The following is a 13,728-nucleotide window of genomic DNA, read 5'->3' on the forward strand; positions in this document are numbered from 1 at the left end:
CTTCCCCGAGGAATCATCAGTAACAACTGTCACCATGTTTTCATCTGCAATTGTAGCCTCGCTTTTGGGTCAATAAGTGCTACTTTCAAAATGCCTTAACACAATTATGTGATGCATGGTACTATTGGAGATACTGGTTTCACACCTAGTGTGTGGCCCTATACCCACCCCTTGCAGCATTTGCAAGTAGTCAAGTGCCTACTTGAGTGATATATTTCCAGTAACTGCCAATATTGCCTAAGTGCCCAGTGCAAGTGTGGGAAAGTTTATCAGAGCTCACTGGGACAAACTTGATTAATGAGACTATCATTCACATGAAAACACGGCTAACATGGTTGAATTTATTTCATTTCCAGATAATGAACAAAGAAGTAGGATCAACCATACAGCATTACAGTTACAATCAAATGACATTATAAAACAAATGCATATTCAGGGGTTGATAGGACTAATACAATTGATAAAGCAATTGAATTGAGTTCTCTAGAAGCACAAAACCTATTGTATATAAGTCATATCATTATATTATTTTGAGAGATATATCATTTTGAATGGTTTAAGTGAGATTAGTGTTTTGAGGGAGGAACATATATCTAAAAACCATTGAAAAAAGAAGATCAAATGTGCGATATAATCATTATCAGTCTCATCAAGAAGGATAGCTTTTTGATATTAAGTGATAACCATCTGAGGAAGCTCTGCCTCAACTGCGTAGTGTTCAGACGTGATTTATATTCAGGCTGAATCCAACATGCCATAAACTTCAATGTCTTCATGTCTGTTATTGTCTGTCATAAAACAATCTTATAGGCACATATTAATGTCATAGAGGACTTGTGGGAAACATGTACCGCTGAATACCACTCTGAAGCAGTATTAGTATCAGTGTGCATCAAGTGTGGGTTAAGTGGACTGTGTGTTGGCATTTTTTTTCAAGCACGGGACACATTTGCCTACTATCTGGAGGTGAGTGCAGATTCGCAGACTTTAAGTGCTCAAGACTGGAAATGTGGTTATTGGGAAACATCACAGGTGTTAGCCTCTTACTGATTATGAGCGTGTTTATCAGTTTTTAGTGTTCCCTGAAAACTTCAGTTGTGTTGTGGAAACATATGACTCACTACTTCACAGAACATGTATCATTCCTACTGGTTGTGTGAAAATATGAAATGACAGACAGATAAAGTAAATAAGCAGATCCATGCAAAGAAAACTGTTTTACAGTAAATACTGGCAGAACAACAGTAAATATGCTGTTATTTTCTACTGACTATCTTCCATTGTTTTACCTTATACTGTTGAGACATACAGGGTTAACCTTAAAGACTTACTGTGTACTTCTACAACACACATCAATAATGGGCAGTCTAGAGGGAGAAGAATTATGAGTCCACAGATACACTGACTGGTCAGGAGGTTAGCAAGCACAGCAACAATCGATAAACCCAGACCACTGGACACCACTGTGGTATGGCTACAGTTACACAAGGCTATAGGAAACAAACACCTCTGTAGAAGCATTGTTTCCATCACAGAAAATACTATATATTGAAAGTAATTTGCACAGCTACAGACACAATGTGCACCTACAGTATTTAATTAGGTTTTTCCATTATTTTGCCCACCCCCAGACAAATTGGTGTACATAACAAGAAAAATTGATGGCACCCTTAGCCACTTGTAAACTGTTAAAACCCACTTGTTGAGGGGCGACTGCCTGCTTTGTGGGAAGTGATTTTGCACTTCATCATTTCAAGTTAACAGGTGAGAAATTGTTATCTAAAAGCCAAATTAACCCTGTGGGAGTGCTGGGCGAATCACACTGGTCGGTTTGCCTAATCAGAACTCCTTAAGTCCACTCAATTGGTTTTACTAGCTGAGGCTAAATGGGAAAACCAAAGAGCAATTAAAAATACCTCATTCAATTATTTCTTGTGCATTTATTTTATTCTTTTGATTTGTTACAGAATAGTGGGTCATTTGATTGATATGCAGCCACATAATTGCCAAAAGTTTGTCCTACTGCAAGCCAAATTAAATCAACCAAGCTGAACCAAACGAAGGCAAGCATCGTATCAAATCACATGCCAAAGAAAGTACGGAAAGAAGTATTTAGGACATCAGATTTATCTTACCGTCTCCAGAAAGAAAATACACTTAAACTGGTTGTTAACAGGGTTTCTGGGGGAGACTTTTCAACATTAATTATTTTATGGTAGATTTAGTATCAGAAAGTAAGCAAATACCATCGGATACCATGTTTTTTTAGATTGCGGTAAAGATATAAAACATTTTTTTCAATCATAAGAAGCGACATAGCAGTCTAGCCGCCTGTCCTTGGCAAACCACAGTTAACTGTATCCTCTTAAACTCAGGTTGCAGTAGATGTTTGGCTTTGGGCTGCCTGTTGTCATTCAGATTCTGCAGGGTAGATTGCAGGGTCAGAAAGAGGTTTTGAGAGCACCACTGCAGTGAATGCCAATCAGCTATCAGAGTACTGAGAATATAAGCCTGGAGTGAGGTTATGGGCATGGGCATAACCAATCCAAGAAACCGAGCAAGGAAATTTACATAGTGGTTAGCATTCAGCTGCCAAGTGTGAGCCATGATACTGAAGGCAATGGGGGAATACTTCACTATTCTGACTGACCTCAAAATTATGTTACTATAGTTCAGGTTTAGACTAAAGTACTGGGTGAATAGCAAGCATTTATTAAATACCTGATACTGTACGTGTGTTCATGATGATAAAATTTTCCACCTGATCACAGCTGCAGAAAACAGACTACAAGCTTCACGAAAGCGTTTTCTCATATTGTTTCCATTAAATTATTCAAAAATTCAGTATAAAATAAGTCTATGTTGTTTTAATTGTAGTACTTGCATTTACCCAGCGAATGGGTGAGGTGGGTCAACATACAGTAAAGAACTACTTAACCTAAAAGTCTAAAAGATTTTAGCAAGTCCGAGGTGCAATGGCTAGTATAGGGCAAAACAAATCTTCCGACAAGGTAGATTTGCGTCAACCAAGACATCCCGACATATCTAGAGCAATCTCATCAACCCTTGCCACCTCGTTACCTTGGTGACCTCCATCAGTAGGATGGACAAAGGTGTTCCCTTTCAGTCAGATGTAAGAGTTCCTCAAAGTGTTCCTTCTCACAGGTCTATGTCTATGTCTTCTCCATGGACTCACTGAACTCCGCCAAGGCTCCAACACATGAGTTTTTGTTTTCACCCCCACAGAGGCTGCTTTCCTGTCCACTATTTCCAGAGTTTTTTGGGCTAGCCAAGCCTGAAAGACCTCCTTCTTGAGCTTGACAGCTTCCTTCACCACTGGTGTCCACCAGATGGTTCTTGGGTTGCCACCACAACAGGCACACAGGACCACAAGTCTAAGCAGCTGTTCTGCAGGTTTTGAACACGACTGACTTTGATTTCAAGTCTTCATCCTTCTCTCGAATGCAGGAAAAATTTTCCTGGAGGTGGGAGTTGAAGACTTCACAGACGCAAACTGCACATTTGGGTTAACCAGGTCTGTCTGGCAGCCACCCCTACCACCTGATCCAGCTCACCAACAGGTGGTGACCAGCTGACACATACAAAGACAGCTAAAGATCTGAGGATATGTCTACATAATGGATCATCAGATCTTTGGCCCGTTGTGTTCTGGTACCTAACGCTTGAACATGGTGGTCATTATGGAACACGGAAGCTCAAAAATTAAAGCCCCACTTGGACTTAAATCAGACAGGCCATAGAAACAACTGTTGTACAGATATCCCCATCTCGTTATCTAGGGAACTCCAACACAGTGCTGCTAAGCAGGGGACTCATGAGTATCTCCAAACAGACCCTGTGCCTCTCAGAAAAAAGTAAAGTTTGGTTGTACAGCTTGTGCTGTTTTAGAGGCAAGCCCAACTACATGTGGTTGACACCACTCCACCTCCCACATTTTCTCATTAGAGAGGTAACATTCTATGTCCCAAGAGACATAAAGGTGCTATTTCTGTGCTCTGGGTCGCTTGAGATCAATTTTTCTTTCCAAAAGCCAGAGGCATGAGAACCATTACACTTCTGATGATTTCATTGTGAAAACACAGGTCTGAGAGAATTCCTCAAGGTTTTGCTGCGAGAGTGCTCCGTGACGACTGGCTTTTATATATAGTGACTTAACAGTTGCAGTGAACACAGATCACAGGAAAAACCAAATTAATTCTGTGCGGTGCTTGGATTTTCACTTTCATTTTCAACACTATCATTCAATCACTCATTATGTCATTCAGCCATTTCATTATGCCTTCAACCCTCAGGCTATTCATTCATTTAACATTAATATTCATAAAAGCAAAAATAAACTTTGTATGATACTGTCAATAATCTTTTTAATTAACATTCAGAAATATGTAAATTAATCCTCGAATATTACTTTAGTAACACTGGCTGGATCAAGCACACACACACACACACACACACACACACACACACACACACACACACACACACACACACACACACACAGATATGAATTTCCTACTCACCCTCTCCAGGTCTTGCCGGAGGTGTGTGAAGAGTTTGAGGCGTCTGTAGAGGACGTCCTGCTCCTGCTGTGCCAGATTGTCCACCTCATCCCTCTTTAAGGTCACCAGAGGTCGATTAAAGTTGGCCTTTCTCTTCAACTTCCAGAACTGATAGAGGAAGTCCACCTTGAAGAAAAAAACAACATATTCCCAATTTTAAAAACTAAAATGTGTATGATATATATTAGTATCTTGTCTGAAACGTATGTATCTGGTGTGGATTATATGTTTTTCATGTTGTACTTGTAATAGTTGAGCAGGGACATCATATATCATTTTCTTACATGCATTCATGCTTCAAATGTCTAGTTTCACCTTATATCAAAGGGTGCTTCTACTTGATTGGATGGCATGATTAGAGCTCATATGAAATTTTTTTTGCACTACATTGAAATCACAATTGTTTATATATATATATTACTCTTCCATCATTAAGAACATAATATTTTAATTGCACTTCATATGCTTAATTTACTTTTTGGATTGTATTTAATAAATAGATAAATAAAACTTAATTTTGAAAAGTTTTAATAATATATAAATTAATACACCAATTTCTGTAACTATTCCATCAAAGGATACCATGAAGTATATAAGAGGCTGTTAGCTTACACTTGTACCCTTCGTCTATAGTAAGAACAGTTCTAGCCTGCAGCCACAAACCATGTTTGGAAAGCAGAGAGCAGTTAATCACGACACGTTCTAAACAAATGCCTGTGACTCATCAGACAGTTTACCTGTGAATAGGCAGCGCTTTATTTAATGCACTAGAGCCAGCACTCTAAATGCAACTCATCAGTACCACATCTGATTAGACTTAATTAATTGTGGAGGCCAAAGTCTTCATCTTGACTGAAATATGATTAACTGTGCAGTCGAAATATCAGAATATATCAGAATAATGCTACACAGGCAAAGCGAGTGAACTTATCATTTTTAATTAATTCATCATTTATTCATTTTTTATTACTATGATTTGGTCCATTTGTATTTTTTTAAGCCAATGTGGAAAAGAAGTCCTTAAGAAGTGCTCAGGAAAAAAAATTTGAATATCAGTCTATGATGATTGAGCAATTCCATCTGCTGATGGTCATGTGATATGATTGAAAGTTTCACAACAGCTCCTAAATGGACTTTTTAGTGAGATGAATCCAGTCCAAGGGAGACCAATGTTTAAGGATGCTGTAAAGTTTAAAGTTGGTATTTTGCTGTTAAATCCAGATGTGTATCCATGTATTTATGCTATATTTATGTTGAGTCTTCATGTGTCCTGTGTTGCCAATCAAAAGACACTTCAGCTTCTTGTTTTTAGTGGATAGAAATGTAACTTTGCTACATCACTATGTACTACTGCTGTGTGCCACTGTTATACAGAGCAGTTACAGTATTTGTATACTTGCTATTCTCTTATCAGCAAGCTGTTTTCACCCACACAACATGTTGACCCTGGCTGCGTGCTTCATACTTAAAACTAATTAATGCCTGACTCACTGTCTGGAGGAGCATGAACAAGTGTATGGTATCATTCACCAACATTATCTTATCAACTCATATGACAAATTGTGGAGTTTCAATTCTGTGGCTTAACATACCTGGGTGGTGGGCAGTGCCATTTTTTCAGCCACCTCTCTCGGGTCCACCAGTCGGTAAAACTCATCCTCCAGCTCCTGGAGCTTCTGTTTCCTCTGGCTCACCTTCTCTCGCTCCAGCTGGTCCCGCTCAGCTCGCTCTGATGCCGACACTGAAATCGGATACGGTACCACCGACCTCTGCTCTGGGTCACTGCAGCCGTTTGGCTGATGCTGCTGGTCTGGCCGGAGCTCAGAACTGACACCGGTAGCGGCCCAGTCAGGTCTGGCTGTGCTGTGTGCTCCGTTCGTGGTGGAAGTAGTGGTGTGGTTACCATTGCTTGCACTGGTTAAACTGGAGGTGTTGTTGGTGGTTGCACTACTGTTGCTGGCGGTGCAGCTGTGCTCCAGACAGAAGGACTTGAAGCGTACCTCGTCGTTCTCGGCCAGGATGGTCCTCATCTCCAGGCTGTGGTCGAAGGCGCAAGTCACATGGAAGGCCACGATACAGGAGGGCATGGAGCACTAGGAGGGTGAGAGAAGAAGAAGAGTGAATGGTGTGGTGTGAGTCTCCCATATGTGCATGTGTAGTCTGTCCTCCTGCAAGGTCTCCATAGAGATGGAGGTTGCATGGCTCGTTGCTCTTCCTGAGGTTTCTTCCATTTTTTCCCATACACGGGGTGAGTTTTCCTAATTTTAATCGAGGGTCTAAGGACAGAGGATGTTGTATTGCTGTACAGACTGTAAAGCTGCTGTAAAGCTCAGGGGCTTTACGGTTAAGGGCAGAGACAGAATAAGAGAGAGAATATGAGAGTGACAACTTGGTAAGCATGAGGATGCAAAAAAGAAATGAGGACAGGGGTAAAGGAGAGAGAGTGGATGAGGGATGAGAAGGAAGTGGGGAGATATAGCACATGAATTACAGGAGAGAAAACAGTAAGAATGGAGGGTGAAACGGGGGAAAGGGAAATCCTATTTGACTGTTAATTCAGTCTTTGGCTCTATTAAAAAGACAAGCAGAGTGAAGTGTTTGATGGAAAACAGTTTTGTTATTAGCTTGGAACCACTTAACTCTTTCTTTCTCTCTCTCTCTGTCTGTCACACTCACACACACACACACACACACACACACACACACACACACACACACACACACACACACACACACACACACACACACACACACACACACACATAAAATTGTCCTCAATTTCTCAGACACTTTGTCACAACTATTTGTCTCAAAGTGTCATTTTCGGTCCATTTCTTGTGTTATCAAGGCTTCAATACAAGTGCAGCAAAGCAGAAAGACAAGCTAAGTCACAACAAACAGGGTTCCCCCATTTCTGCTGACATTTTGGTAACATGGGATGTGTGTGTGTGTGTGTGTGTGTGTGTGTGTGTGTGTGTGTGTGTGTGTGTGTTTCTCAGTGCTATCCATTACAGGTCATATTAAGAGGCAGCCTCCTACAGAGTCCCTCCAGGCGTGGTGTGATTTTGTGTGGTTGAGCCCTTGTGGCTATGTGTTGCTGTCACTGGGTGTGTGTGTACATTCGTAAACATGTGTGTGTGTGCAGGTCGGTGCTTGTATGTTTCGGGAGGAGTTCAGCATTAAGCAGAAGGGTTCATGGTGACTCTCTTCGCTGTGTTGTTTATGAGCATGGTGACAAAAACCTGACTGATCCCGTCAACTCCACCGTGTGGTAAACAACTTCTGATGTTTTCACGCACAACCTTTCCTCTCTATCTCTATCTCTCTATTTATCTCACTCTCTCTCTCTCTCTTCATTCCTTAGCTCAACTGTTTTCAGCAACTTCAAAAATATTCATTCCTTAAAGCAAAATATACAGATGCTCCTTGGGTAACAGTGACGCTTACTGTATTCTTACAAATAAATCCCACGAGAGGCAAATCTTGCATTGAAAATTTGAAGCTTTTAGCTGATGTTACACCTAAAAATAATAAAAGCAGGAGGTTACGCTGATGCTTTTATCCAGCTCTCTATTCTTATTTATATCATACATTGCTGTGAATTTTTTTTTTTCAGTGAATCACTACTACTGAAAAAATAGTCCCTATGAAAAGTTGTTTCAGCGTGTTCTGTAGATCAGAGGTCTGCTTTCAGTGGTGAAATTTGTCTGGTGTGGAGGATGAATAGGGAGACATCATTCCTAACCCTTATTTTCTAGTGTGAGTACTGACAGCCTCACCCTAGTTGGCTTAGTTACGTAATGAAATTGTCAATTAAAAAAAGGTCCACAATGTGAAAAAGGTTGGGAACCCTTCTGTAGATTATTCAGAGCAATGGGGACACTGCTTCTGAAGAGATGCTGCTGTTAAATCATTGAAATGTATTTTTTCAATGCTTTCAGCACTACCAACAAAAATCCATTCACCTCCGTTATAGCGGGGAGGAGGTGGAAATGTCAGACGGCCATCAAAACACCTGGACAAAAACTAAATCTGTCTGCACAGCTGGATACCACTTGAAGTACTGTAAAGACCTCTTTACACTGTGAGATTTTGAGCTGTCCGAGACCGAAGTTGACAATCGTGAGAGAAAAATCTTTGGTCAAGCGTCGATAAAAGGACAAAGTAGTCCTGAACCAGAACTGAACTGAATTATGCCTGTAGGTCTACATCAGTCCATTAACATTGCATTGCAGTTGTTGTTCACAGCATCACAATAAATGTACAATTCACTGTTAAGCTTGTTGTTGTCGACTCTTGTGTTTTAAGATATATTTCAAGGAGAAAAATTGTCTTCAAGCCACTAAATCTGACTGAATAAGTGGAGGAGCAGAAAGCGTGATGCAATAATGACATATCTGTCCTGTGTGAGACACCGCTATAGTTAAAAAATGGAGTTACAGTTAAAGGTCCATTCTGTAGACCCATTTTATTACCGACTTCCCCAAATGCCAAAGCGAGCCCTCTGCAGCTGCTCTCACTTATTTGGTGTCAAAATGCAAAAGGTTGAGCACAGCGTGGAGTCCTCTAGATGTGTTGTTTGGTACGAGCCGAGTCATCGCAAAAAAAAAAAATACTCATCTGGCCTTTTCAAGTGCACCTGCTCCGTTCTGGCAGGGATTCATTAAGAATGTTTTATCAGTGCCCACGCTGACTCTGAGTACTTTAAGGTGTTGGTGGATAATAACGTGTGTTTGACAGAGGAGTCATTTTCCACCTTTGATTTAATCAAATTCTATATATTATCCTACAGTTTCTTCTAATGTAGCTGATCTACAGACTTAACTCCCTGCTCCAGTTTTCTTTTTGTTTCCAGTTCAGCCATTGTCAAATTATTGCGTCCTTATTTATATATTTATGTTATGCTATATTGAGTCCTTCCCGATTCCTATTCTTGATTTCTATTAGTTTTCAAACACACTTAACACTGCTAACTTACAATGTTTTGTTAATTATTTTCAACAGATTGGTAAAGTGTTTAACATACTTTTAAAGTGTAGTATGTTAAGCACAAGAGCGCCTCAGTCCAAACAGTTTTATTCTCAAAAACAAACACAACACCAATGATCATTACTTCCCACAAGCATCTGTTCATCACTACTAGATAATTAATGGTGGCCACTCGACAAACTCTTACAAGGACAGCAGCAATTTCAAGGAATATTTGATTATTCAAAATGTCCTGTTTGGTAGAATTTAAGAACTCAAGGTGGCGTGTTTTGGGGTGAGACATTCATCATAAACTTTTAAGACTCAACAGCACAGATACAGTATATCAGTATCGATATCCCTCCCGAGGGTTTCCTGAAGATGTGAGGTCTTGATCCTCGGATGGAGAGAGAGCCTGACACCTGAAGAATATTGATGATTTTGGGCGTGATATTTTATTTATTCATTTTCAAAGCGTTTGATGTTCCTCAAATTTAGCCTTTCATGTGGTGTCCTACATGGTGTACACTAACAGTGCACCTTAGTCAGCGAAACCAAATCATTAACTATCATGGGTGTGTAAATAATAAAATTAAAAATGGCTGAATCCCATTTAGTGGCTTCAGTTTCACGGTCCTGGTATTGTGCATGCCGTCATGGTTTACTGGAACACCTCAATAGAACGGGGCCCTCATTAATGCTATTACTAACACCTGTGCTTTTTCTGCTATAACAAGTCAAAAAGCTGTTTTAGCTTCAGTATTGTTTCTTACATATTCACCTGCTGTTCTTATGGCACAGCTGCAAGTTATTTAAATCTAAAGGGCTGCCATGTTCCTCTGAAATCTGTGAAGAAGACAAACTAACCATGAAGCAGAAGTACTTCCTTAATTAGCTGAGCATGTTACCCTGTTACTGAAGACTGTTATAGCACAGACTGACTCTCTACGAACTTTAACAAATACAGTACAAGCTCGACTGGCTGACCTTTCCAATGTACCTTCCATTAATAACATACTAGTTAAGAGTCTCATTACACTTGAGGAACTTGCCAATTAATACAGCATTTAGGCCTGGACACTCTGAGACAGTCGACTATCATTATGAAAACATTAAATGACCACAGATTTGAAGTATCTTTGAGAATGTGGTCTAGAGAGAAGAGATGAAAGGTCTGAACTGTTCGACCTTCTGTACATTAAAAAACACAGACATTAGTGGTAAGATATATATATACTCTCCTCTACTGTACATTAAGGCCTAAACAGGACTCCTGCTGCTGGTGGTGCCGTGTGGTTCTACATCTCCTCCTTCTGTGTGAGGTGGCAGCTGATCACTGAGTGTGTTTGTACAGCCGGCTGCCTCCAGCTACGGAAACAGGAGAGAGATACTTTCTCCCCGGGAGTGATTCTGGTTCAAGGACTCACTGTTAATCTACAGCATCAATACTGTGACAGCAAACGGCGCTACACAAACAAGCATGTGGACACTCTTACATGTACACACACTTATACACATCCAGCACACATGTATATACACAGCATGCATGCATACACAGATGGAGCGTGGGTCTTTAGGAATCCAGTTCACCTTGAGGGCGCCTTTAACACTGAATGGTGTGCAGGCTAATAGCTGTAAAGTGGGTTAGTGTTAGCGTGTCAGCGGGGGTTTTGTTTGCGGACTCAGCGGCATGTTAAAGAGGCGCCGGGTTCAAACTGATCCACCCGCACCCAGCAGGGGGTTAAGAACTATTATAATCTGTGTGGTTGACATTTTGTGCGTGTGTGTGTGTGTGTGTGTGTGTGTGCTGAGTTTATATGTTAAAACAGTCGTACACATGCTTTGCTGTGTGTTTATACTGCAGGTTTTCGATTTTGTGTGGATGTGCTTGTAATGTTTTATTTCAGAATGTACATCCCATCTATTTGTTTGTACTGACGGGCAGGTTCTATATTCTGTTGTGACAATATTGAATTTCACACACAAGTAATACTTTCAACAGAAAACAACCATAAGATGATTACTTTCCTCTTCCACCAATGAAATTAGTGACAATATCAACATTTGGACAATTCATTTTAAAACGATAAAAGGCAAAGCTAACGAGCACAAGCACCCTAAGTTAAGATTATTGTTTAAGCAGTGGTTAAGAGAAGGCGACTACATGTGTTTTATTAGTGCTCAGTTATGGTTTTGGCTATGGCTGGAACGATGCGTTGATGCAATCGATTATGTCGATTACGTAAATTTGTCGATTTGCGTGGAATGCGACGATAATGGTCTACCAGACAGGACACGTGATTGGGAGAGATGGCGATTACAGGGTTGGCAGGGGAAAATGGAGAGAGTAGTTGAGAATTTTGAATTTAGAAGCAGGACAGCCTCAGAGAAGAGAAAGAAAAAGTTGTTTCATTGAGTCATAGCGAGAGTGAATAGAAAGCTACATGGTTGGAATGAAGATGCAGGGTTTGAAAGATGGTTCTGGATGTGGAGCTTTGTCAGAAAAGCATACTGTGGCAAGATGGATTACGGATGAAGTGGGCGAAGTTAAACTGATAGACATAAAATGATCCGACTTGATAGGTGTTGAGTGATACAGATGGAAAAAGCCTTGAAAATCTTGGCGTTGGATGCTGGGATGGATATGTACACAGTGGCATTTTTTCCGATTAGCATGAAAGCTCCAAGAAAAGGTGTCGTTGATGGAGTCTCACGCAGAATGGATGCAAGATTTAAAGAGTGTAAAGGGTTGACAGACAGCTATAGAACGAAGAGGTTTGACGTAGTAGTTAATGAAAAGTATGAGACTAAATCTGTTATGCTTCACTTTGATTTGGAGTACTTGCCTGACAGAGTGTTCTTGGATAATGTGTTGTACCCAGTGAGGCTGTATGTTCCCAAACCATTGCATTGTAAGAATTGTTGGAAGTTTGGTCACAGTTTGTTTGTATGTAGGAGTGACTATGCCACATGTGATAAATGTGGGGGGGATGATTGTGAAGAAGACTGTGAGATCTAAGGGGAGACCTAAGCATGAGGAAGTAGGTAAGAAATATTATGATGTGAGACAAGAAGCCAAGGACAAATCAGTCAGGAAGCATGCTGAGTTTTCTTTTGTAAGGATCAGGTGAAGTTTTTGACCTTTTTGGCAGCGGTAATTAACTGTACTGCTGGAGTAGAAAGAAAATTGACATAATTGTAGATGCAGTAAGGAGATTTATGGGTGTTGTGGGAGTTTCTGGAGAAGGTGTGCAGCAGCTGTTGAGAGAAGCTTTTAGGAAGGTGAAAAATAGAGAAGTTATAGCAGAGTGGGAAATGGGTGGCAAGGGGTTATTATTATTTTATTTAGTCAGTGGAGATTTTAGTTTAAATCCAATAGATGGCAGTAATTATTTTGGATGTCAACCGCCACTAAAAAAACGATAAGAAGAAGAAGCAGAAGAAGAAGAAGAAGAAGAAGAAGAAGAAGAAGAGGAAGGAGAACGTGTCAATGCGTTGTACTGTTGACGTTCATCCCCAATTATGGTAGCTCGTGCTCCCGGGCATGCTGAATATATGACTTTATCCCAGAAATCCCAAACTCGATTGTCAGAAGTGTAGGATGTCTTTAAAAAGAGACCTAACAAAATGGTGCTCTGCACACTTTGTAAAACTGAAACTGCCTACCACAGCAGCACAACCGCTGTGTACGAGCATCTCAAAAGAAAACGTCTTGCAGCTCTCCGACCTCAAAACGATGAGACAGCAGCGTAAGTATTTGGACGATTACAGTGAGTTTTGTGTGATTGTTGGTTGGTAGTCAGTGCCTGGGAGTCGTTGTTGCGTCCTTATCTGTTGTGTTCCAGACAAGAACTCAACAAAGACTCCCTAAAGCAGATGCTAATGGCTCGTATGGCAACACCACTTTCCAGCACATTTGCAAGTCATGAGCAGTTTGTTTTTGTGCATATAGACATATAAAACTTAACAATGTAGATTTCCATTAATGTTACACAGTAAGTCAGTTTAAGGAACCTTTTGCAGATGAATAATACAAGTGCATTTCTGATTACAACTGGCACTAGCCATTGAAATAAATCATACTCAACACTATCTACTGTAATTAATGGCAGTATATAGTAAATAACACCTTCCCTAATTAGGCCTACACTGCATTAGTCTTAACTTTTGTGATGAATAG

General features: G+C 40.4%; 1 protein-coding gene across 1 annotated transcript in view; it reads right to left on the bottom strand.

Annotated features, from left to right (window-relative positions):
• jade2 (jade family PHD finger 2) overlaps positions 1–13,728 on the bottom strand; it is a 202,749-nt gene that overhangs the window by 62,591 nt on the left and 126,430 nt on the right. Inside the window, exons 9-10 of the mRNA XM_042431559.1 lie at positions 6,173–6,673; positions 4,542–4,706 (exon numbers count right to left, since the gene is read on the bottom strand). Coding sequence (XP_042287493.1) covers positions 4,542–4,706; positions 6,173–6,673 — 666 coding nt within the window. The remainder of the gene's footprint in view (positions 1–4,541; positions 4,707–6,172; positions 6,674–13,728) is intronic.

Source organism: Thunnus maccoyii, chromosome 13 (genome assembly GCF_910596095.1).
Source record: "Thunnus maccoyii chromosome 13, fThuMac1.1, whole genome shotgun sequence".
Taxonomy (NCBI): Eukaryota; Metazoa; Chordata; class Actinopteri; order Scombriformes; family Scombridae; genus Thunnus; species Thunnus maccoyii.